Source organism: Thalassophryne amazonica, chromosome 11, assembly GCF_902500255.1.
Source record: "Thalassophryne amazonica chromosome 11, fThaAma1.1, whole genome shotgun sequence".
NCBI classification, from domain to species: Eukaryota; Metazoa; Chordata; class Actinopteri; order Batrachoidiformes; family Batrachoididae; genus Thalassophryne; species Thalassophryne amazonica.
In genome coordinates this window covers 37,207,192-37,233,937 of record NC_047113.1, presented here as the reverse complement: position 1 = coordinate 37,233,937, position 26,746 = coordinate 37,207,192, and the positions used below count along the sequence as shown (strand labels likewise).

The 26,746-nt window shown below is 41.3% G+C and overlaps 1 protein-coding gene across 1 annotated transcript in view; it reads right to left on the bottom strand.

The window, feature by feature from the left end:
* si:dkeyp-44a8.4 (collagen alpha-1(XXIII) chain) overlaps positions 1–26,746 on the bottom strand; it is a 443,131-nt gene that overhangs the window by 6,222 nt on the left and 410,163 nt on the right. The window contains 18 exon segments of the mRNA XM_034181202.1: positions 1,297–1,383; positions 2,361–2,414; positions 2,535–2,561; positions 2,650–2,721; positions 2,811–2,870; positions 2,954–2,980; positions 3,071–3,136; positions 6,782–6,835; positions 6,925–7,005; positions 8,612–8,656; positions 10,991–11,035; positions 14,717–14,794; positions 14,884–14,928; positions 15,020–15,079; positions 15,158–15,211; positions 15,808–15,834; positions 15,954–15,980; positions 26,240–26,356. Coding sequence (XP_034037093.1) covers positions 1,297–1,383; positions 2,361–2,414; positions 2,535–2,561; positions 2,650–2,721; positions 2,811–2,870; positions 2,954–2,980; positions 3,071–3,136; positions 6,782–6,835; positions 6,925–7,005; positions 8,612–8,656; positions 10,991–11,035; positions 14,717–14,794; positions 14,884–14,928; positions 15,020–15,079; positions 15,158–15,211; positions 15,808–15,834; positions 15,954–15,980; positions 26,240–26,356 — 1,026 coding nt within the window.

The following is a 26,746-nucleotide window of genomic DNA, read 5'->3' as shown; positions in this document are numbered from 1 at the left end:
ATGCGCGGCATCTGCATTGCGGTCCTAAAAGAAGTGCACTCTGGCTTTTCGGCATCACTATTCACACCAACACCACAGCCTCTGGAGCAATTGCTGGACTTGGACAAGTTGATTGGTATGTTGTTGGATGGCAGCAGCTATCACACTACGTCTTTGGGGATCCATAACTACATCTGTACATCTCCACAGCTGGACTGGCAATGACTGGCAAGTATGTTGATTTCTGCCCCATTTATATAGTACTTTGGGTTTACGTGAAGTGTTTGTTGTGCATTTGCAAATTGTCTGCAAATCAGATGCAAAGCAGACGTAATACAAACACTTTATTCGTGGCCACTCTGTATACATTCGCTACAACTTATTTTATTTTGTGATGTGGACGTGATAGGCACGCTATATATCCGTTTTACACACTGTCCCAATCCGCTGCCAAGCAGCAATACCTCGTCAGTTGCAGATATCAGCGGATAATGGCAGATATACAGCGCACAGAATGAGTATGTATCGAGTATGTATTGCGTACGTAAGGCGGATGTCATCTGCAACCACAATTTTGTGCACCTCAAAAATACTGGCAACGGAAATACGTGCCTCTGCAGATAATTGTGGACGTGTGCGGATGTCGGCCGACTCATACATGCATGTTTCACGGATATTGCGGATGTTTAGTAAATATAAACCAAGTTTGTGTGCAATTCATATGCAAATTTTCCTAAACGCCAGTGGGACCGGGCCTTAAGAGGCTGGCTTATAAAGTGCAAACCTGGCAACTGTCTGGCTTATAAAGTGTAGACCTGGCAATCTGACTAAAAATGAAAGAAAGGAGTTGCACCCTCAGCCAGACATGATAGAGTTGTTCAACTCTGAACAAAAACCGCAACAAAAGCTGTTTCGTCTTCAAATTTTTACCCCCATGGAGCACAATCAAACAGGTTTCAAGCCGTAGTCACTACAAACACCCCATTTAAAGAAGTTTGAACATGACTGAAGCCATTCAGGCTACAAATACCTGAAGTCAACACATACTATCAGCAATTCTGAGAATCTGGATGAAATTTTTGAACAGTTCAAACAATGGATCCCGATTTCAAATCTGGTGCAGATGACGGTTGTAACTACTACGTATACCAAGTTTGATCAAGATTGACAAAGATGGATCAATAAGTTAGTACAGAGCTTCAAAACACGCCCAAATTTGCTATTCAGGATTAAATGGAAGGGAACAGTGCTGTGTGGAGTAGCCCCATAAAAGATATGAGAGGAACATGACAGTGAAACATGTCAAAATTGATGTACCACAGGACAGGGCTGGTCCAGGCCTGGGGGCCCCTGCTCTCCTTTCTGGCCCTTTAGACCTCTCTTTCCGACAGCTCCTCTGTCACCCTGCACACGAAGAGGACAGACACACAACAACACAATAATGGTCATGTCATGAGAAGTATGTCTGACACAGGCTCTGGGATCTGCTGGGTCGGTGCTTATTCCCAGATTTTGTAGTGTGAAGCCAATGAAAGTATATGACTCCCCTTGGAGGGAATCCCAAACCATCACCAGTTACTTTCCCAGCCAAGGCCAGTACCCACTTACAGCTGGGTGGACTGAGCCAATACACATGAAGTGTGTTGTCAAAGGACCAGATGTGGGAGTAAGCCACTGTCAAATTAGCCAATTTGAGGCTTGCAGTTTCACGACTTGAGATTGACTTGATGGTGGTTTACTGAATCCCACTTCTGCCAAGAATACAGACAGACAGTACCTAGAACTGAACTGCCGTCTATATATTGGTAGCCAACCAAATATAAGGTTAACCAAAAGCCAAGTGAGCACAATAAAATGCTAACTGAATATGGAGTTCAACTGGAAAACCAAGTCAGTCCATTTTTGAAATGGAGAAAAATAGAGTTTAAAATGGGGATTTAAAGGAAAAGACATTCGAAAATGCATAGATTTCCATAAATAAAATGAAAATGGTACATTAAAATTCTTTAATATTTTGCACAATGATAGCTACCTAAGCAGCCTCAAGAAACAACAACAACAACATCAAAAAACTGTGATACTGGGTTTTTCAGCTGAACCCTTCATATACACATTTTTATCTTGAATTGCTGAACACAGCTTCTCATTTTAATTTTAGTTGTAATCATGGTTAGTGGAAGTTGGGGCAAGGCAAACAAAGACAAAAAAATAATAAAAATAATGATAATAATAAAAAAAAACCCCAAAATCTAAAGAACCCTCAACTTAGATTGACTTCCAGCATCCCTGGCTGTAGTACTATACTGATAAAAATAACATTTTCTGCATCATTTCGATATGTTGGAACATCTTTTACATATTTGAGAGTATTTTGTACTTACCTTATCTCCCCTTTCCCCTCGGTCACCTTTCTCTCCTATTAGTCCAGGAAAACCCTGCAGATAGAAGCAGGACTTTGTCAGTATACAGAAGGTAGTTGAGCATCAGGATAGGAGGTTGTTTTTTTTTTTTAAATATGAAAATGTCAACAGTGGAAACGAAGATGAGCAACTCACATCTAGTCCAGGCTCTCCTGGTTTGCCCTGTGAACACATTTCCACTTGTGTTTTATTCAAGGCTGACATCATTCTAAATGGTGAAACATTTATATGGATGTGATTTGCCACGTACCTTTTCTCCTTTGGCACCTGGAAGACCCACCAACCCTATTGGACCAGGTGGTCCCTGGAGGCCATCCAGTCCCTGCAGTTAAAGCCCATCATCATCATCATCATCATCACAGTCTAGTTCAAATATTAGCAATATGACAATAATATTCCATTATTATTTACCCTTGTTCCAGGAGTACCACTGTCACCCTTCTCTCCCTTCATCCCGAAACCAGGTTCACCCTGTAATTACAACTCAGTGACATTCAAGGACCAAACAAAACCATTACAACATTCATCACCTACAGCTGGTGTTTGGGTCTTACCTTTGGACCAGGCATTCCATGATGTCCCTGAAAAACATAATGTGTGTATGTTAAACCAGTTTAGATGGAAAAATAACCAAACAGCTGAGGTAGAATCTGGATTATAAAAGTATTCACCATGAAACCAGGGGGTCCAGGAGGTCCTGGTGGTCCAGGAGGGCCTGGCTGGGAAATCATCTGTACCTGAACATGGTCAAGAATGAGCAGATGGCACATTGCAGCTTAAATTTCATGATAAATGGCTGATTTGACAGGAGCAGGTTGTTCATAAGAGCGATTTGGGCGACACACTGCATAACTGGAAAAGAAGGGATTTTTTTTCTTCTGTTTGAGTTTACAACTGTTACAGTGGTCATCAGTGTTCCAGACCATTTGATCTGACTCTGAATGTCATTGTCCAGTCAGGTCCCGCTCATTCTTGCGTGGTTTCAGTCAGGTTGAAAATCGCTCCACACATCTCTCCCAAACTCTCATGTAAAATCAATACTTTTCACAAAACAGAGCTTTCAACACAATCTTCATGGATTCTGCGTGTGCAGAGCATGATCATACGCAGAGCTCTGTGAAAAGTGCAGGTTGTGGCATCCATCAATGCTGCGTTCAAAACCCCTTAGAAGCTCGGAGCTTAATAAGTGGATTTACCGACAAGGTGGGCGAGTTCTTTTCACTCTGCTGGTGAGTGTGTTACCGTCATACAAACCATTTGTTATTATTATGTATTTTATTTTATTATGTTAACATGCCTGACAAAATAACATTAATTTGCATTAATTATAGCACGTATATTGCATTTGTTTATTTTTAAAATTGCGATTGATCGCACTTTGCTCCATTTTGTGTAGACGTCACTGACTTGGTCTGTAGATAAAGTGTTTTTGAGAGCAATAACTGGGTTAGATGTCTGTGCCTTTGGACACTTTTTTTAATAGGGTTTAAACAAAAGCACCAGATCAAAAGTACTTAATTTACTTAAATAGCCTAAAGAAAATCACATGATCAATGCAGCTACAGCGCACAGATTAGTTTGTGTGGTTAAACAGCCGCGTTAGTTTCCTAACACACGTTCAGTACTTTTCATACCAAAGTTAACTTGCTTTAATAACTGTCACTGTTTCATCTCAAATGTGGGAATTTGTTTGTTTACCGATGCATTTGGCTTTAACCTTCGTTAATTAACAGCTTCACAGAACTCTGAAAACCGTTAAAAATGTTTCATCCATCCATCCATTCATCCATTTTCTTCCGCTTTATCCGGAGTCGGGTCGCGGGGGCAGCAGCTCAAGCAAAGCCGCCCAGACCTCCCGATCAACACACACCTCCTGCAGCTCCTCCGGGGGAACCCCAAGGCATTCCCAAGCCAGCCGAGAGATGTAGTCCCTCCAGCGTGTCCTGGGTCTTCCCCGGGGCCTCCTCCCAGTGGGACGTGCCCGGAACACCTCTCCAGCGAGGCGTCCAGGGGGCATCCGGAAAAGATGCCCGAGCCATCTCAACTGACTCCTTTCGACGTGGAGGAGCAGCGGCTCGACTCCGAGCTCCTCCTGAGTGACCGAGCTCCTCATCCTATCTCTAAGGAAGCGCCCAGCCACCCTGCGGAGGAAACTCATCTCGGCCGCTTGTACTCGCGATCTCGTTCTTTCGGTCATGAGCCAAATCTCATGACCATAGGTGAGGATCGGAACGTAGATCGATTGGTAAATCGAGAGCTTTGCCCCCCCTTACTCAGCTCTCTCTTCACCACGACGGTCCGATACAGCGACCGCATCACTGCAGATGCTGCACCGATCCGTCTATCGATCTCACGCTCCATCTGTCCCTCACTCGTGAACAAGACCCCGAGATACTTAAACTCCTCCACTTGAGGCAAGGACACTCCACCGACCTGAAGAGGGCAAAGCACCTTTTTCCGGTCGAGAACCATGGCCTCGGATTTGGAGGTGCTGATTTTCATCCCGGACGCTTCACACTCAGCTGCAAACCGCCCCAGTGCACGCTGAAGGTCCTCATTTGACGAAGCCAACAGAACCACATCGTCCGCAAACAGCAGAGATGAGATTCTGTGGTTCCCAAACCAGACCCCCTCTACACCCTGGCTGCGCCTAGAAATTCTGTCCATAAAAATAATGAACAGAACCGGTGACAAAGGGCAGCCCTGGCGGAGGCCAACGTGCACTGGAAACAGGTTTGACTTACTACCGGCAATGCGAACCAAGCTCCTGCTGCGGTCGTACAGGGACCGGATAGCCCTTAGCAAAGGACCCCGGACCCCGTACTCCCGAAGCACTCCCCACAGGGTGCGCCGAGGGACACGGTAGAATGCCTTCTCCAGATCCACAAAACACATGTGGACTGGTTAGGCAAACTCCCATGAACCCTCGAGCACCCGATGGAGCATGTAGAGCTGGTCCAGTGTGCCGCGACCAGGACGAAAACCACACTGCTCCTCCTGAATCCGAGGTTCAACCATCGGTCGAATTCTCCTCTCCAGTACTCTGGAATAGACCTTACCGGGGAGGCTGAGGAGTGTGATCCCTCTATAGTTGGAACACACCCTCCGGTCCCCCTTCTTAAACAGAGGGACCACCACCCCGGTCTGCCAATCCAGAGGCACTGTCCCCGATCGCCACGCGATGTTGCAGAGGCGTGTCAGCCAAGACAGCCCCACAACATCCAGAGACTTAAGGTACTCAGGATGGATTTCATCCACCCCAGGAGCCTTGTTTCATTCATAACTCTATTCATCCATATTGTAATGTTCAAAGGATAGATTGAAAAATAAAATGGTTTTGGGGCCAAGAAGATAATTATCAAAGGAGACATATTGTGCAAAGTCACCTTTTACAAAACATCTCGAATGTCCCACAGTTCTATGAATGTTTTCATAGATGTTCTCCCGATTTAAGATGAACAGGGCAGCGCAGTCTCGTTTGAACCCCTACATGATATAGCGGGATTTGACCACATCCGGGGACAGACGGCACAATCAAGGCAGAGAATCACCGGGCGGAGTGTGGGAGTGTCAGCAAAAACCATTCAGCCCGACTCGGTAACCTTAAAAGCATCCTTGCTGTCACCTAGCGGACCTGCCGGTTTAAAATGGTTTCCGCTGAAACCTCCGAATGGTTTGTGCCAACACTCCCACACTCCGCTTGGGGATTAGTCTCTTTCCACAAACAGCATCAATTCAAACGGGAAAACGGTGTACTGTTTTGTTTTTGGCTGCAATCACTGAAGCAGTCGCAAAAAGTGCAGTTTTTTTTGTTCCCACTGGAGAAGATAAGACGCGGAAAATGGGAGAGTGTTAGCCTACACAGCTAACCAGAGTAGCTGTGTTCTCTCGCCTGCACAACCGCCTCGAAGTAGAGAAATTACGTCACATGTGTCACTAAGGGTCCTTGGGGAAGGTTCTTAATCACCAGTTGCTCCCAGTGTGATTAAGTGTGATAATTCATTGCGGGGCCAATTCATTTTTATGAACATTTTGCTTGTGAATGTTCCTGGATGCAACGTTCTTCCACAGCTTTCCACCTGTAATTTATGTGGCTAGAGGGGAAATCTTTCTGTCGTGTGCTGCCATCTAGTGAAGGCATTGCTGTATGAGTTAATCAGTTAACAACAAATTGATATATGATTAGCTTGCTTAATGTATTTACTGAATGGGTCGCCTTAATCATTATTATAAAAATTGCCCCTCCTGAGAAACTTTTCACTGCGATCGGATCCTGTCTCATCTTTGCCCTCAGTACTTCGTGCTCTACTTTCACATCATCTCACAAATCATCCACATCTGTACAGCGCTATTTGTGTTGCTGAGACGTGTGTCCTACTGACCAGGTTGTCTTCCAGTCTGCAGTCACCCTTCTCTCCTTTCTGTCCGTCCACACCCTGAACAATAAAAAGTAAGATGAACCTTCCAGCTCATTATGTGCTTTAAACCTTTGATACAGAGAATCAGCTTTGCTGCTGATACTTACAGCAGGTCCAGAAAGCCCCAACTCTCCCTTTTCTCCTCTTTCACCGGGTGGACCTGTCTCACCCATGTCACCTTTTAGCCCCTGCACAAAAAGAATCAAGGGAAAGTAGGTTGGTAAGAAGCAGAGGGAGGAACCATTATCTACAGTAGTGTTCAGAATAATAGTAGTGCTATGTGATTAAAAAGATTAATCCAGGTTTTGAGTATATTTCTTATTGTTACATGGGAAACAAGGTACCAGTAGATTCAATAGATTCTCACAAATCCAACAAGACCAAGCATTCATGATATACACACTCTTAAGGCTATGAAATTGGGAATATTAGTAAAAAAAGTAGAAAAGGGGGTGTTCACAGTAATAGTAGCATCTGTGGTTGATGCTACAAACTCAAAACTATTATGTTCAAACTGCTTTTTTTAGCAATCCTGTGAATCACTAAACTAGTATTTAGTTGTATAACCACAGTTTTTCATGATTTCTTCACATCAGCGAGGCATTAATTTTGTTGGTTTGGAACCAAGATTTTGCTTGTTTACTAGTGTGCTTGGGGTCATTGTCTTGTTGAAACACCCATTTCAAGGGCATGTCCTCTTCAGCATAAGGTAACATGACCTCTTCAAGTATTTTGACATATCCAAACTGATCCATGATACCTGGTATGCGATATATAGGCCCAACACCATAGTAGGAGAAACATGCCCATGTCATGATGCTTGCACCACCATGCTTCACTGTCTTCACTGTGAACTGTGGCTTGAATTCAGAGTGTGGGGGTCGTCTCACAAACTGTCTGCAGCCCTTGGACCCAAAAAGAACAATTTTACTCTCATCAGTCCACAAAATATTCCTCCATTTCTCTTTAGGCCAGTTGATATGTTCTTTGGCAAATTGTAACCTCTTCTGCACATGTCTTTTATTTAACAGAGGGACTTTGCGGGGGATTCTTGCAAATAAATTAGCTTCACACAGGCGTCTTCTAACTGTCACAGCACTTACAGGTAACTCCAGACTGTCTTTGATCATCATGGAGCTTCAATGGGTGAGCCTTTGCCATTCTGGTTATTCTTCTATCCATTTTGATGGTTGTTTTCCATTTTCTTCCATGCTTCTCTGGTTTTTTTGTTCATTTTAAAGCATTGGAGATCATTGTAGATGAACAGCCTATAATTTTTTGCACCTGCGAATACGTTTTCCCCTCTCCAATCAACTTTTTAATCAAACTACCCTGTTCTTCTGAACAATGTCTTGAATGTCCCATTTTCCTCAGGCTTTCAAAGAGAAAAGCATGTTCAACAGGTGCTGGCTTCATCTTTAAATAGGGGACACCTGATTCACACCTGTTTGTTCCACAAAATTGATGAACTCACTGACTGAATGCCACACTACTATTTATTGTGAACACCCCCTTTTCTACTTTTGTTTACTAATAGCCCAATTTCATAGCCTTAAGAGTGTGCATATCATGAATGCTTGGTCTTGTTGGATTTGTGAGAATCTACTGAATCTACTGGTACCTTGTTTCCCCATGTAACAATAAGAAATATACTCAAAACCTGGATTAATCTTTTTAGTCACATAGCACTACTATTATTCTGAACACTACTGTACATCATGCATGAAAAAGTAAGGAAAATGACCTGGCAGCTAATACAGGCTGTGCATAATTTCTGCAACTTTGCAACCGTACCTTCTGTCCATCAACTCCCGCTGGTCCAGGTAAACCAAGTTCACCCTTACACAAGACAAAAAGAAGGAAGACTCAAACTCAAGCATTAAAACAAAAGCTGCTTTTGTTTTAATCGGAGCATTTTAGGAGCAGAAAGGGAATTACCCGCCTCTGACTGCCTTTCAGTGATTATAGTTCACAATTTACTTAAGGACTTCCTCACATAAAGTACTATTTAAACTGTATTGTACTGTACAGTGTATTTTTTACAGCACACATACCTGAAAATGCTATACTTATAAAGGTATTATTATTATAAAAATAACTTCAGTCACTTTAAAAAAGCTGCAAGGTGTTTATGCTTTCAAAAATAGTTGCATGAATTATTTATCTTAAATTGTTTATAAACATCACACAAAACACATAAAAAACAAAAACTAACCAATACGGGTTTATAGCTGTCTTATAAAATAATACAACACATATCTAGATAAATGGACTATGGTATGATTCAAGTACGACACTTCTGAGATGAGATGAGAATGATTCAGTGAGATGCCATTACACTGAGTGTGATATAATGCAATCCAATACAAATCTTTGTTTAACCTATATATTAAAAGCCAAGTGGCCCCTGTGTGCATGTATGCGTGCATGCATGTGTATGGTTTTGATCACGGAGAAATTGTGGGGAGAGCTGACATTTGCCTGTTTGTTATGCTTATATATTTTGGGTCTAGGATGAACGTTGTGAAAATAGAAAGCTGACAGGGCTAATATTTTTTGGAGAAATTAGGGATATTAGCTAACAGTGAACAACGCATGTCCATCCATCCATCCATCCATCCATCCATCCATCCATTTTCTTCCGCTTTATCCGTAGTCGGGTTGCGGGGGCAGCAGCTCAAGCAAAGCCGCCCAGACCTCCCGATCCACACACACCTCCCCCAGCTCCTCTGGGGGAACCCCAAGGCATTCCCAAGCATTCTGGACTTACACACCATTCCAGCAGGGGGCGGTATATCATCTATATCAGGGGTGGGCAACTTGTTCCAGAAAGGGCCAAGAGGGTGCAGGTTTTCTTGGCAGCCACTGACTCCACCAGGTGATTTCATTGATTAATATCACTTTGAGCAGATGGAATCAGTTAATCAGTGAAATCACCTGGTGGAGTCAGTGGCTGCCAGGAAAACCTGCACCCTCTTGGCCCTTTCTGGAACAAGTTGTCCACCCCGATCTATATATTAAAAGCAAAGTGGCATCTGTGCACCGTATGCGCATGTACGTTTGCCATTTGGTATTCTTATGTATTCTGCATCAAGGATGAACGCCGGCAAAATGGAATGTTGATAGGACTAATATTTTTGTTGAAATTGCAGATATTACATAACAACAGTGAACAAAGCACTTTGATCATTACATTCTGGACTCAAATAAGGACAATCAAAAACACCATGGACTTTCAGGTTTTTATTGCAAAATCGACAACGGTCAGTCATTAATGACTACTCCACTGCATGCCATCCATAGGCTGCGCCCTATGAAAATCTGGCCTTTTGAGACAGCAGAGGCCCAACCAACTCTTCTCAAATGAGTTGGTCTAACCCACTGAACATTTTGCTATTGCGTCATTAGCTTTTCCAGCTTTTATCCTCTGTCGCCTGGCAACCTTGACAACTGCATGATTAGAGTTTAGTAATAATTTTTCACAACTTACTTATTCTTTATTTGCAAACAGTCATTTACAGTTGTATCGTATTTTCTGAAATATATATATATATATTTTGTTTTTACTAGATTGGGAGGTTCTGCAACATATACCAAAACATAACACATTCTAATAATATTAATTATAATGGGTATTTGTATGTATAGTACAACAGCGCACAAAAATCCCAAATTAGACAGCTGATAATACAAAAAAAAAAAAAAAAAAAAAGCAGCTGCTTATACTCCAGTGTGCCTTATACTCAAGAAAAATTTTCAATTTTTTTTTTTCAAATTTACCAACTGATTTGTCTTGGGGAAGGAAAAAAAACCCCCTGATTCATATCGGTTAATTGTTACACCCTTACTAATCAATATTTTGGCATGACAACTCTTTGCCTTTTAAAAAGCTTCAACTCGACATGGTGGATTTGTGCAGAGTTATATAATCCCGGGCAAGATGGAATAATTATACCAACCGTACTTTAGATAAATTTATACTTCTCAACATTATTTTTGAAAGCCTATTTGCTTTGGTCTTAATATGTTTGCTTATTAAAAATGTAACAGTGTTAAAAAAGTTGTTTTTCCCAAGATTCCAAATTACAACTTTTATTTGCTTGCAAACCTCTCAATCATTGATCACTGGGTTTGGCATAATGTGTAATAACAGCAAGATTGAATGAGTCTTACTTTTTCCCCTGGATGGCCTGGTGGTCCAGGTGGTCCAGGTGGGCCCTGGAGATAGATAGAAATTGTGCATGTTAAACTTTATAAGGTGTTTCCCTTTCATTATCCTGATCCTAGTGTAGATAATACACTGATCAGCCATAATATTGTGAGTACCTGCCTAATACTGTCTAGGTCTCCACTTTGCTACCAGAACAGATCTGACCCTTCAAGGCTTCACTAGACTTCTGAAGATTTGCTCTTGTATCTGGCATTAAGATGTTAGCAGAAGATCTTTTAAATCATGTATTTTCCATGGACCACTTTTGGTAGGTACCAGGAACATTCCACAAGAGCAGATGTTTTGGAGATGCGTTGGCTCAGTCATTGAGCCATCACAATATGGCCCTTGTAAAAGTCTTTATACATGCCCATTTCTCCTGCTTCCAGCACATCAACTTCAAGGACAAAATGTTAATTTGCAGCCCAATATATTCTGCCCATGGTGGTAGTGGTCACCATGTTAGGGCTAATGGGCTGCTTACCATCAGTGTGGATCATACTGATGGTTTAAAAAAAAACTTGTGATTTTATCACACATCCTGCACAAGGGCCAGAACAATACACAACCTGACAGTAAACAAAATTAATTAATTTTCTTTTATTCAGTCTGCCCACTGATCATAACCATCCTGCTCTGCTCTGAAGCCATGTTGCCTTAGAAAGCTGCCATTTTAGGTAGCATAGGAAGTGGTATACACTAGCCTGGCTCTGTGCAGGTTCTCAGTCATCCAGGTGAAGATCAGAAGCTTCCTGAAGTTTAGTCGAGACAACTGGATTTGTTGTTTAGCTGAGAAATTTTTGCCACTAATGGCAAAATGTGGCTTCATCATTCTGGGACAATACTGGTTAGGGAACACCTAGATGTACTCCTCTAGGTTGGGGTCCTCCATCGTTAGCTGCAAACTGTCATAAGAGTGAACAATGTCCTTAGATTTATTGGAGGTCATCAGGATCATTTCCATCCTCATGTAGTTGTTACAGTAATGTCCCTTTGGGGGAAGAGTGAAGTGGTTCTAATTTTCTGGGAAGGGATGAAAGGACAACATTGTAAGTTGTGGAAAGGTGATGTCTCAGACCTCTGCGCCTATTTAGGGAAGGCCTTCAATTCTGACACGGATGGCTTCCTTTACCGCTCTTTCAAACCATTTGTGTTCCCGGTCCAAAATGTGAACTTGGTGATCTACAAAGGAGTGTCCATTGTCCTTAAGGTGAAAGGTAAGATAAACTGTAAGGACACAGGCCTGGAGTCAACCCTGGAGGAGTGTATCTGGGTATTGCCTAACCAGTATTATCCCAGACTGATGAAGCCACTTGAATGAGCTGTGTAATGTTTCCCAGCTAAACAAGAAGTTCAGTTGCTTGGATTACCTTCAGGAAGCTTCTCACACCAGCCTAGCATTAGTCCTCCATTAGGCTGATTTTAAAGTTTGAGTGCAGGATGCTCCTGTACTGAAACTGAAACAAAGATAAGAAAAAACTGATTGTATGTAACACTAATATGAATGAAAACTGGAAAAGTAAAACATACAGGTCCGTGACATACCCATGTTCTACCAAGTCGTAAGAGTCTGATGTGACTGATTGTGCCTGCTGTTGTAGTTGCTCACATCGAACTTCATCACCTCTACAACTGCAGCGTTGCACGTTTCGCATCACTCTTCCCAGCAGTGTGCATGCTAACGTCTCGCTTCTTTTCTTTTTCTTAGCGTTTTTGACCTTTGTTGAAGCTGTGGCAACCAACAGATATTTACAAACAATGACATGATCTGCGATAATCTGACACACCTGAAAGTAAAGGCTACTCATGTACATCATTATGCAGAAAGCCACAACATAAATGATGGCAACAAACAACCAAATTCACCACCACACTTAAAATTTCCCTCCATATGAAAGTGGAGTGGCTTTTCATGCAAATATGTGAATGCATCATAACACAAACTGGGTGGCCAATGGGAATTTCTCTGTGGGGCCAAAACCCTCCATAAATGTCTGCATGTGACTGGACGCCAACCGATCCACGCCGATAAAATCTCAGGTTGGTGTTTTCACGGGATCCTTTTGTTGCTAAGTAACTGCAGCGTTGCATGCAGGAGTCCATTTTAGGCCCAGTGTAAGTGCAGCTGGTGCATCATGGTTTTTAATCAAATACACACTCCACTGGAGAGATAGCCATCTGCTATTAGCATGTAGCGTGGTACAATCAAAGGGCCCTGTGTATGAACAGTGAGATTGGTAAGTGAGACTGTGGAGCCTGTGAAGGTTTTCTTTCCCGTCTTTTCCTGTGTGCATTTTACTCGTGCATCATCTGAGTTACATGGAACAATGCAAACATGAAAAGGGAAACCTTACACACACCATGCTGCACGTTAGCAAGTTAAAAACACATATCCTGTGCGGCATAACATAAAAAAAAAAACCTTAAACCCAGATTGTTCAGAATGATTTTGCTCTCCTCTTTAGGCTACATGTTATCTGATAGAAAAGCACAGCTGTACTATATTTTCTGAAGCTTTCATCCTGCACGGATACGTACAATGGCTCAGCAGACGAGTAAGCCAACAAAAGTTTTGATGTGGTCCCAAGAGTGACATCCAGTACATCTGCTCCATTTGATCTCCTGATAAGACTGGTTGAGGCAGGTGGAATACTATACAAATAATGAATGCTTATGAGTAAAATGGAAAGAATATTTGCATGAGTTCAAAGATGGAATGTTCTGTTCAATGTGGTTTCGCTTTGTTGAAAGGAATGTTCCATCTTTCAATGATTGTAAATATTCTTACCATTGCACGAATGGAAAACATTCAATAATTTGTTTTATATGACACTTAAACAGAGGCCTAGTTATGGACATTTACTTAAAATTAAAAAGCTGTTCCTTTTTATATCTTGAGCCACTGAAGGTAACTGGTCAATATTTTTCCATATCAGACCAGAAATCAGCCAATCAGAGCATGCATAGCGTCGCAGCCATATAATAATTTTTTTATTGGTTGCCATGATGTATTAAAGGGGCATTTTACTGAAAAACAGCCATTTGGTGGTCATTTCAGATGCCATTTTGAATTCAAAACAAATTTACTGTTTCCAAAAACGTTGTTCTCATAGAATCATCTCATAGATGCCCCTACCCACCTACACTATTAAAATACATTTTGGCCAGTGGTGGTCAAGATAGTGTCTATTTTGGCCATCTGGATGTCATCATGTTATTTTTGAGAATATCCTGATTGTGTTTTGGGTCGGTTTAGTTGAGCTCTTTGGGATGGAGGGGGGTGCAGAGGGGGTGGTCCTGGCTCCCCTGCTAAGGCACAATGACTGGAAATGAGGATGTGTCTGAATGAACATCAGTACGAGTGCACTGATTACTGTAGGAGTTAGTTACAGAACACATCAATAAAAACATGCAGAAACAGCAGATTACCGAAACACTGATGGTCCTGATGGCCTGTCAAAAACAAAACAAAACAAAACAAAAAAACAAAACAAAAGCCAAAACAAACAAACAAAAATGCTCTGTTTAAGCATCTTCAGTTGGTGAAAAAGATCTAAAAGTAAAGTTGGTTGCATTGCATTTCGGGTCATGAATGCCTGTTTCCTAATGTGATATCCATAAATAAATTAATGATGCATTAGAAAGTGTGAACATGAGTTTGGTTTTATTGAGAAAATTGCAACACTCACTTGGATAGCGTCGAGAAGCTTCCCGTTGAAGTCAATAATATCTGAGGAACCTGTGGCACCTTTCTCACCGGGGTGACCCTGAGGCACAGATGAGAGACATCATGTATGTGAAGTCACGTAACAGCAGACAAACAAAGGACACGATTTAAATCTGGTGACAGGCATACCATAGGTCCCTGTGGTCCTGGCTCCCCCATATCTCCCTTTTCTCCCTGCAGGATACATGCAGTGTTTTTACAGGTTAGACTCTTAGATAAAGGTATGATGAAGAAAAGCATGGATTATTTCAGACTGGTCACCCACATCCAACCCTGGGAGTCCATCCGCGCCTCTCTCTCCCTTCTCTCCTCGACCTGGCTCACCCTGATTTACAATTACGAATAAACAAACAAGGTTAATGTATGGAGACAAACATCTAGCTGTGATAACTGAAGACTGTACCTTTACTCCTGGCTGGCCTTGTGGTCCTGGATAACCAGGTGCGCCATCTTCTCCCTGTTGGATTGTAAAAGTTTTGGATTAGTTCAATTGCCTTTAAGCACTTGGCTAATCTTCAGATACTCAACGCGTCCATGAGGACAAAACAAAATTTTGTTTTGTTTTGTCCTCATTTTTGTTCACAAAATCATTTCAGCACTACCCAAAAATCTTCAGAAGAGACCTTATACATAAGACAGCCTGTCATCACCTTATCGGTCACTGGTGACCGTCCAAGTCTTACAACCATGTCGTAAGACAGGAGGCATGAGGACTTTTGTTCTCCTGGAAAGATACCAGCATCGCCAAGCAAGCACCTCTGGCCAGAGAACTCTCCCGATTTCAAAGAGATTAAATTAATCTCTCTTCAAATTCAACATATTTGCTGCACAGAGATACAGCACACTGCTTATGGCTGAGTCCAGGAATTCAATGAAAACCTGGATCTTTGTCTTGATCCAGGACAATCCAGAGCATTATAGATCATGTGTTGGATTTTAGAAGTGTGAAATTCATGGTGTTTGACACTCAAAAATGGTTGTCGTCTCATGCTGGTTCTTTAACAGACTACACAGTTGAAAAAAAAAATGTCAAAGTGTTGTTCTAGGTCTCACCGGCTTCCCAGGCAGGCCTTGTTGTCCCTAAGTGAAAGACATATTTTTAGTTATATTTTACGGATGAAAGAAAAATCAGCACAAACTTAATCAACTAGATTGCTTGGGGTTAATACATTCAGAAAACAAATTTGGACTACATTTACCTCAATGCCATCACGACCTGGAAAACCCTGGGAATCAGAGAGGAGCAAAATAGTGGGTCAGCTGCAGGCTGCAGGGAAAACTTCACTATGGAGTAATCTGAATGGCCGCTAGATGTCAGTGTTCGACAAAGAACAACCCAAACAAGGACCAGAACATCTCTGCTTATTCTTCACAAGACCAAAATCTGTTCATACATATTGCACGTCTAAAGTAACTTGAAAGATATTGGGTTTTGCTAGGACATTTAGTATAATCAGGTTTACACTGAATGCACAAGCTAAACATTGGTGCATGTTGAGCAACATGTTACAGCCCCCAAATTCACATCTACTGTGCATCCAGAAAATATTCTCAGCACTGCACTTTTTCCACATTTTTTTTTGTTACAGCTTTATTCCAGAATGTATGAAATTCATTTTTTCCCTCAAAAGTCCTTTGCTATGAAGCTCAATATTGAGCTCAGGTGCATCCTGTTTCCACTGATCATCCTTGAGATGCTTCTACAGCTTAATTGGAGTCCACCTGGAGTAAATTCAGTTGACTGTACATGATTTGGAAAGGCACACCCCTGTCTACATACAACCCCTGGCAAAAATTATGGAATCACCGGCCTTGGAGGATGTTCATTCAGTTGTTTAATTTTGTAGAAAAAAAAGCAGATCACAGACATGACACAAAACTAAAGTTATTTCAAATGGCAACTTTCTGGCTTTAAGAAACACTATAAGAAATCAGGAAAAAAAATTGTGGCAGTCAGTAACGGTTACTTTTTAGACCAAGCAGAGGGAAAAAAATATGGAATCACTCAATTCTGAGGAAAAAATTATGGAATCATGAAAAACAAAAGAACGCTCCAACACATCACTAGTATTTTGTTGCACCACCTCTGGCTTTTATAACAGCTTGCAGTCTCTGAGGCATGGACTTAATGAGTGACAAACAGTACTCTTCATCAATCTGGCTCCAACTTTCTCTGATTGCTGTTGCCAGATCAGCTTTGCAGGTTGGAGCCTTGTCATGGACCATTTTCTTCAACTTCCACCAAAGATTTTCAATTGGATTAAGATCTGGACTATTTGCAGGCCATGACATTGACCCTATGTGTCTTTTTGCAAGGAATGTTTTCACAGTTTTTGCTCTATGGCAAGATGCATTATGACTTTCATTCAGTCATCCACAGTCCACGATTGCTTTTCCTTAGCCCATTGTAACCTTGTTTTTTTCTGTTTAGGTGTTAATGATGGCTTTCGTTTAGCTTTTCTGTATGTAAATCCCATTTCCTTTAGGCGGTTTCTTATAGTTCGGTCACAGATGTTGACTCCAGTTTCCTCCCATTCGTTCCTCATTTGTTTTGTTGTGCATTTTTGATTTTTGAGACATATTGCTTTAAGTTTTCTGTCTTGACGCTTTGACGTCTTCCTTGGTCTACCAGTATGTTTGCCTTTAACAACATTCCCATGTTGTTTGTATTTGGTCCAGAGTTTAGACACAGCTGACTGTGAACAACCAACATCTTTTGCAACATTGCGTGATGATTTACCCTCTTTTAAGAGTTTGATAATCCTCTCCTTGTTTCAACTGACATCTCTCGTGTTGGAGCCATGATTCATGTCAGTCCACTTGGTGTAACAGCTCGCCAAGGTGTGATCACTCCTTTTTAGATGCAGACTAACGAGAAGATCTGATTTGATGCAGGTGTTATTTTTGGGGATGAAAATTTACAGGGTGATTCCATAATTTTCCTCAGAATTGAGTGAGTCCATATTTTTTTCCCTCTGCTTGGTCTAAAAAAGTAACCGTTACTGACTGCCACAATTTTTTTTCTTGATTTCTTATAGTGTTTCTTAAAGCCAGAAAGTTGCCATTTGAAATGACTTTAGTTTTGTGTCATGTCTGTGATCTGCTTTTTTTCTACAAAATCAAACAACTGAATGAACATCCTCCGAGGCCGGTGATTCCATAATTTTTGCCAGGGGTTGGTTCCACAGTTGACAGTGCATGTCAGAGCACAAACCAAGTATGAAGTCAAAGGAATTGTCTGTAGACCTCCAAGACAGAATTGTCTCGAGGCAAAAATCTAGGGAAGCACAGAAACATTTCTGCTGCTTTGAAGCTCCCAATGAGCACAGTGGCCTCCATCATCTGTAAATACAAGAAGTTCAGATCCACCGTGACTCTACCTAGAGCCCCTCTAAACTCAGTGATCAGGGGAGAAGGGGGTTAACCCTCAAAACGTGAATCAGCTGTAAATCGTGAATTATCCACAAACCATAAATTGCAAAACACGAATCCTGAAAAAATATCTCCTGAAACGTGAACGCAGGACTTGCGAAATGTAAGTCACAAAATGTGAATTTGTTCAGGATTTGATGTATGTGCTCGGTTGAGGAGCCAGTGGTGCGATGCTACTGTCTGTGGGCTTATGATTGCGCACCTCTCACTTTCATTCCACCATGGGGCTTCGTGCCACCCCTTGTTTCAGGTGCGTGGATGAACAATCCAACGCTTGGAGAATTCTGCTTCATGATGATAGGAAGAGTCAACATTGAAAGATCAAAAAGTGACATCGCTATGAACGCTTGGCCGCCACAAGCCATTGATCCCTGTGATAACTTTTCTGACACCTCCTGCTTAAAACCCAAAAAGTCAGAAGGATCGTGAAGTCCCAGTTTCACAGTCTGTATTCATACTGAAAATCAAGATCAAGCGAGCTTTTACCCTTCTGCTCCATGGGAGGTTTCTGTCCTCCCTGCCTGTATTACTGTTTGACAGGTGTACCACTCCAGTCAAACTCCCCACCTGCCACTGTCCATGGAGCAGGGTCACACCCAGCAGGGCCAGGGGCTTGAAACCACAAGCGATAGCCTGCTCGGGGATCGCCTTTATTGTCATTGTAATTTGCATTGCAACGAGATTTGAGTACAACTCCAAAAGGTGCTTTTCCGAGGTGCGAGTAATTGTTCGCCAAATAGAAGATAATGAAGTTTAACAAATTATTCAAAGTATATGTACAACTAAATAAGATAAAATAAACTAAAATGTGGACCAAGTAAGATGTAAAATGAGAATTATATACAACTGTGGGATAATATTGCACGGGAAATATTGTACATGGTTTACAGATATTGCACAAGAAACTTGGGAAAAGTACAGGGTCATTCCTCCACCTTTTCTCAACGATTTGTGACTTTTTTTCCTTTGTTCAGCTATCGTCGTGTGCCGTGTGACCGGGGTTTTAGTGATTTCCACTATGACTGGAATTTGAACAAAGGATACTGTGATCACAAGCCCACCACTTCAACCACTTGACCATCACAGCCTAACCACTTGAGAAGTCATCTTTATGGTTTTATGGCTGTCTACAGTGCTCACAGAAATGTATCCTATATAGTGTTTGCCTTCTATTTACATGGCTATACAGTAAATGTGTATCCTATAAAGTGTGTACATACTTTTCAGGGAGAAGAAAGACGGTCATCAAGAGGTGGCAGAGGCCAGGAATTCAAATGAGCAAGAGATCACGACAGTCAGCATGGTTTTAGAACATAATGCCATCACCCTGAGGAAAATGAGAGACAGAGCCCTGGAAGACAATGACCATTTTGCAAACACTGATCAGGTCAGCCTGTCCACAATGGACTGTGTCTTGAATTGACACCAGCTGAGGATAAAACGGGGATGTGTTCCATCTGAGTGCAAGTCTGACCGAGCAAAGGAGCAATGGTGCCAGTATGTCCATGCGAGTACAACAGCCTCTCAGTACTACATACAGGCCTGGCGCCAGAAAAAAAAATATTAAGGGGGCGATGAGTTTATCACAGGGGTCACTCCCCCCCCCCCAAAAAAGAGACAGGTACCGGAGGGTTCCTGCCTCTGAGCGTGCGTAATGAATTGGGTGCGCACCTAGAAATCTCGTGTATTTAGGCTACACCGTTGTAAGAGACTGACTGAGTAAGAGTAAAGAGTGATGACAATATTTTTTGATTATTATTTGAACGTATAGACCCTCGGTCAAGTGATCTCCTGCATACCACAAAACCAAACCAACAACTGATCTGAGAAACGACACAAGACAGTAGATTAACCCCACATACAGCCCTCCATCACAAGTGCAAACAGAGCGCAATTGGGCATGACAGTCACACAACGGGTCAAAGATAAACCTTTCATGTAGATATACAGTGATCCCTCGTTTATCGCGGTAGTTACGTTCTAAAAATAGCCCGCAATAGACGAAATCCGCGAAGTAGACAGCGTTATTTTTTATAATTATTATAGACGTTTTAAGGCTGTAAAACCCCTCACTACACACTTTATACACTTTTCTCAAACAGGCATTAACATTTTCTCACTTTTCTCTCGTGTGTAAACACTCTCAAAGTTCAAACCTTAGTAGAAAAATAAGACCAACCTGTTTTCAGGCCCAAACATTTGTTTGAGAAATAAAAATAGAACGTTTTCCTATAAATAATTATGATGGCTTTTAGAACTAACGAATTTAATTTTAACAATCAACCTACGTGGTTGGACACATAAGAAATTATGTCGCGCCTTTTTCCACTCACACCTCGCTGCAGGTGTCTTTTTCTGAGTGAAGAACAAAGTTATGGGTAGTTGTTGGCGCTCTTTTTTCTTCTGGGCGAGAAGATTCTTATAAACAGACACGCAGAACACAATGCGCGTACTCTCACTTCGCGGTGCCGCAACAGGTGTCCCAGCATCTCGACAGAACACCGGCCTGCTTGATGAGGAAGCAGAGCACAATGCGCTGTTAAAAAAAAAAAAAAAAAAAAGCATGCAAAATTGGACTAAAAAAATCTGCGAATCTGCGAGGTGCTATATTTTCCAGTATTTCTTTTTCTTTCTTTTTTCTTTTATTTTTGATAACTCTCACATCTGAGGGGGCGAGGTTGATGACGTGAGGGGGCGTTGCCCCCAAACGCCCCCTCGTGGCGCCGGGTTCCTCTATGTAGGCGTTTTGTCTGATACGGTCATTCTCCATTTTACAGCGAGTGCTTGAACTTTATGCTAGTGCTGTTGCCCATGAGTATATCTTTGTTGACAAGGGAGGTTCAACCTGCAGAAGACCAGATCGTGGGGAGAGGAACATCATTGGAAACCATGACATTGTTTGTGTCCCTCGGCAGCACGGCAGAAATGTCACAATGAGTGCAGCTAATGGTCAGTGTGGGGGCAAACATCACCATGCACAATTTGGTCTCTGTAACACTCGCAGCTTGCAACAATTCTTTGAATAATCTATAACATCCCCTGCTCCCTCAGGAAGAAAAACCAGAGCAGCCAACCTGTGTTGTCAATTGGGAAGGTGTTTCCACTGCGCACAGCAAATCCGATTTGTTGTGGTGATCCCGAGCACAAACAAGCGAGCAGCCAAAGGGACTTACTGTTTTTTTTTTTTTGGTCACATTTACAACCCCAATTCCAACAAAGTTGGGATGTTGTGTAAAATGTAAATTAAAAACAGAATACAATGATTTAAAAATCCTCTTCAACCTATATTCAACTGAATACACCACAAAGATGAGATATTTAATATTCAAACTGATAGACTTTTTTTGTTTTTGTGCAAATATTTGCTCATTGTGAAATGGACGCCTGCAACACATTTCAAAAAAGTTGGGAAGGGGCAACAAAAGACTGGGAAAGTTGAATGCTCAAAGAACACCAAATTGGAAACCGGTGAGTGTCATGACTGGGTATAAAAGGAGCATCCCCAAAAGTCTCAGCCGTTCACAAACAAAGATGGGGCGAGGATCACCACTTTAGGAACAACTGCGTGTAAAAATAGTCCAACAGTTTAAGAACAATATTTCTCAATGTTCAATTGCAAGGAATTTAGGGATTCCATCATCTACAGTCCATAATATAATCAGAAGATTCAGAGAATCTGGAGAACTTTCTACACGTACAACGTAAATGGCAAGGCCGAAAACCAACATTGAATGCCTGTGACCTTCGATGCCTTTGGTGGCACTGCATTAAAAACCAACATTAGTGTGTAAAGGATCTCACCGTGTGGGCTTTGGAACACTTCAGAAAACCATTGTCAGTTAACACAGTTAACACTACATCTAAAAGTTAAAACTCTACCATGCAAAGCGAAAGCGATACATCAACAACATCCAGAAACGCTGCCGCCTTCTCTGGGCCCGAGCGTATTTGAAATGGACAGACGCAAAGTGGAAATGTGTGCTGTGGTCTGATGAGTCCACATTTCAAATTGTTTTTGGAAATCAGGGACGTCGTGTCCTCCGGACAAAAGAGGAAAAAGACCATCCAGATTGTTACCAGCGCAAAGTTCAAAAGCCAGCATCTGTGATGGTATGGGGTGTGTTAGTGCCCATGGCATGAACAACTTACACATCTGTGATGGCACCATCAATGCTGAAAGGTACATCCAGGTTTTGGAGCAACACATCCTGCCATCCAAGCAACATCTTTTTCAGGGACGTCCCTGTTTATTTCAGTCAGACAATGCCACCCACATTTTGCATGTGTTATAACAGCATGGCTTCGTAGTAAAAGAGTGTGGGTACTAGATCAGCCTGTCTACAGTCCAGACTTGTCGCCCATTGAAATTGTGTGGTGCATTATGAAGCGCAAAATACGACAACGGAGATCCTGAACTGATGAACAACTGAAGTCGTACATCAAGCAAGAATGGAAAAGAATTCCATCTACAAAGCTTCAACAATTAGTGTCCTCAGTTCCCAAACGTTTTTTGAGTGTTGTTAAAAGGAAAGGTGATGTAACACAGTGGAAAACAAACCACTGTCCCAGCTTTTTTGAAACGTGTTGAAGGTATCCATTTCAAAATGAGCAAATACTTACACAAAAACAATAACGTTCATCAGTTTGAACATTAAATATCTTGTCTTAGTGGTGTATTCAATTGAATATAGGTTGAAGAGGATTTGCAAATCATTGTTTTCTGTTTTTAATTTACATTTTACACAATGTCCCAACTTCATTGGAACTGGGGTTGTACCCTTACAAATCTAGTTGGCCTGAACCATGGTAATTAAGTAACAGTAATGCAAATTCATCATGTTTACAAATTTACATTTCGGTCACTCAGTAAAATTGTTTCTGGTTACATTAACGCATTTTACTTGGGTGGAAATACCTTACATAATTTTACTATGTTCACTGAGACAAGTTAGATTTTAAGCTGTTGCATGTTATGTTAAAACTGCATGGTTTGAATTTGTTCACCCATAAAACATGTTTTTATATCATTGAAGCTACATGTTAGACTTGGGTTCATGTAACATAAAAACCAACAACACCATGTTGTTTTTTTGGAGTGTGTGCATGCTTTAGATATCTTAAGAATACACTGTCAGAGATTCAATATCATTCCATGCTTTCACTTTACATCCTCTCTGTGAGGCATAAATACCAGGGGTTCCAGAACGCCCTACAGGCAGGCTCGCTCACTCTGCCCTCATCAGTCTCATGCACTCAAACATCTGCTGTCAACATGCAAAGTCTCTTTGCGCCACAGAGATTTGTTTTGTTGTTTTGGGTTTTGCAACCCCTTTAATCAAATTGGTAAGTGCTTGAGATAAACTAGGTTTCTATTTTCTGGTTGGAGTCTTCTTCTAAGTCTTGTTGGTTCTGCAGAAACTCGCAGCTGTCCTATATCTGAAACCAGCATTCTCTTGAATCCCATTGTGGTATTGCACCAGTTGAGGCTAATGGAGCAAATTCATTCCACTCACTTTGGGAAAAAAAGGCCCATTTCAGTTGTAGCATCTTTGTGTGTCGTTACCACAGCTTGAATCTGTCACTGTTCAGTATATAAACCAAACTCTTGGAAGCAGAAAGTTAATCTTGGGAAATATCCACTGCTTAAGGCATGAAGCACAGCTATTGTTTGGTGAGTTCGTCAAACTTGCCATGAACCCGCCGCAGTGCCATATCTGTTACAGGGGCACACAACAACAGTTATGGAGGAGGGTGGGAGAAGAGGGTCGTGTTGGAGAACTTTGTGGCCGCTGTCTTACACAAAACAGATGAGGTCAGGAGTAGGATTGCTATTTTGGGAGCTTTTAGGTATACCACAGCTCAATGGTAATTGAGCATATATAATATGTATAAATGCACCTTTACATATAGGCAAAGTTTTCAATTTCTTACAATATGGTTGTTGAACTCTACCAGGTCAAAACAGTTGGAAAAGAACAAATGACTGAAATAATGACATTTTGACTAGAATTATTAGGGGTGTGCATCTCTTAAAACGATAACATACATATCTAGATACAACATGGATTTTATGCATCTAAAAATCAATCCTCTCAATTCTGACTGCACTGTGTTAATAGCAATATGTTTTGGTACATTTTTATTTTAAAGGCAGTGGCAGGTGCCACTCAGATTGGTGGATTTTGTGTTATGACTAGGGATGGGTATCGAGAACCGGTTCCTTTCTGGTATCGTTAAGAAACGATTCGATCCACCGACATCAATAAGCTTTTTGCTTAACGATTCTGTTATCGGTCCTTCAGAGTGGCCATTGTTTTGGGGGGTGTTTGTCAGGAAAATTATAATTTCTCTACATTGATTACAGACCCTGCAGCGGGTCCGTAATAAACTTTTCTGCAGCGTGACTTTGCTTTGAACCTTGAACCAATCGAAGCAGTGGTTCGCAGATTGAAGTAGTGCTTCAATCTATTGCTTCATTTATTCTTTCTTTCTTTCGCTTAATTTTCCCCTGCTAAAACCCTAAAGAGCATACGTCTGTGAGTATTATTTACCTTTTTTATGTTAAACCGACCTGTTATGGTCTTCTGAAACAGTTGATAGATGTATTTTATAACTAAAAAACGGGAGCAATGCTAACGCGTTAGCATGTCTATGGCATTTTCAATGTTAAAAGTTAATATTAAGCCGTTGCAGCTCTCATCACGTTTGGGTGCATTTATTTTCAAATTGTAATATTTTTTTAAATTTATTTTTGTTTATATATTAATAATCTAATGATTATTATATACAATATATACTTATTATATACAATTTTAGAGAAAGAGACAAAAAGAACCTGAATAGAAACACAACAGAAAATATAAAAGCAGCTAACAATGAACATATATAAATAAATAAATGCATACATACAGAAATAAATAAGTGTTTCCTGTGAACACCTAGTGACTCTTACACCTCTATTTCATCCCTGTCTTATTTAAGTTTAATGACAGTTTGTTTCGGTCAAACCATATTTTCAATGTGTTAATTTCTTCAGTGATTTCCTCCAGAACTATCTGCCAAACTAGAAAACTGCTGCATCCTAGTAAGAGAAGAATACTACTGGAATGAATCTGAATAAGGAAAGTTGTTTTTTTTCATCACATAAATGGATGTTGCACTCACTCCAGTTTATCATCTGGAATAGCCCCAGATTGCATTTCAGAGCTTCTAGAATTCAAACATTTTCATGCAGGTGGTGTTGGGGGGTAATTTTGGGTTTCAGCTTTTTTTGTTTTTCACCACTTTCATCCCTGAATATGTCAATCGTGAGTCACTTTTGTGTGGATTAAAGTTACTAACTGGGACTCCTGTCTTGTTGCGAGAAAGAAACGAGAATCATCCTCCGTTCTGTTCACATAGCTCCAAACATTGCGCGGCTCTCTGCCGAGTCAAATTAAAACGATAGAGTCCAGTCAGAATTAATAACTTCAAAGCGAAACACCGTTTTGTTTATTTTTATTTATGTCCAGAGATCAAGGATACAGTGACCAATTTCATATTTATTTACTTTAAGACTCAATGAAATACATAGAAAACCTGTAAAGCCTACTTTTAATACAAAATTCACGAGGTATCGATAAGGGAATCGATAAGGAATCGGATCGATAAGCAGAATCGATATCGATAAAATCTTATCAATACCCATCCCTAGTTATGACCACAACATACCCATGACTATTGAGGTGACTTTCTCCAACCCCTTTGTACTGAGATTTCATGGTGTGTCAATAGCAATGTGTGGGTGGACAACCCCAAACAGACGTGCACTACACCATAGACCATATAGCCTCAAATTGGGTCCAGCATCATGAGGAGGCCCAGTGATAGACTGACGTCCTGTCCAGGTTGTACCCTACCTCATGCGCTATGACTGCTGGATTAGGCTTCAGCCCCACTGTGACCCTTGATTGGTTTAAGTGGGTATAAAAAAATGTATGGATGTATGTATGGATGAGGGGATTGTTCATGTCATGGGTGTTTAATTTCTCACTTAAAAAAAAAACTCCCTTACCGGCTCTCCAGCAGGGCCACGAGGCCCATCCTTGCCAGTATTCCCTGGGGGTCCTCTGGGACCAGGGCTACCTGGGGGGCCGGGAGGACCAGGTGGTCCAGCCTGACCCTGATCCCCCTAATGAGTAAAAGGGAAAAACAAGAGAGGAGAGGGTGAAATCAATTATGTTCAGTCAAGACATTTTGCTTAAAATATGTAGCAGGACCTCCTACCATCATGCAGGAGGTGAAATAATATCTGTGTTTTGTATATTTTTGAATTACCCCAATCAGAATAGTCAAATTTTTCCTGTGATGCATGATCTGCTATGTAGTAAGTCACCCCCAAAGCATATGTTTGGTTGCATTACATCCATATAAATTAATGTATAGGTATTCAGCAGGGATTATTTTCTTTCTTTTACAGTTGTCTCTCCATAGAAACAATTCTTGGTCAATTCCTAGTAACTGTTAGGAGAAACATGCAATTGTATCCAATTGAAAATTGGCGTCTCTAAGTAATTTAAGC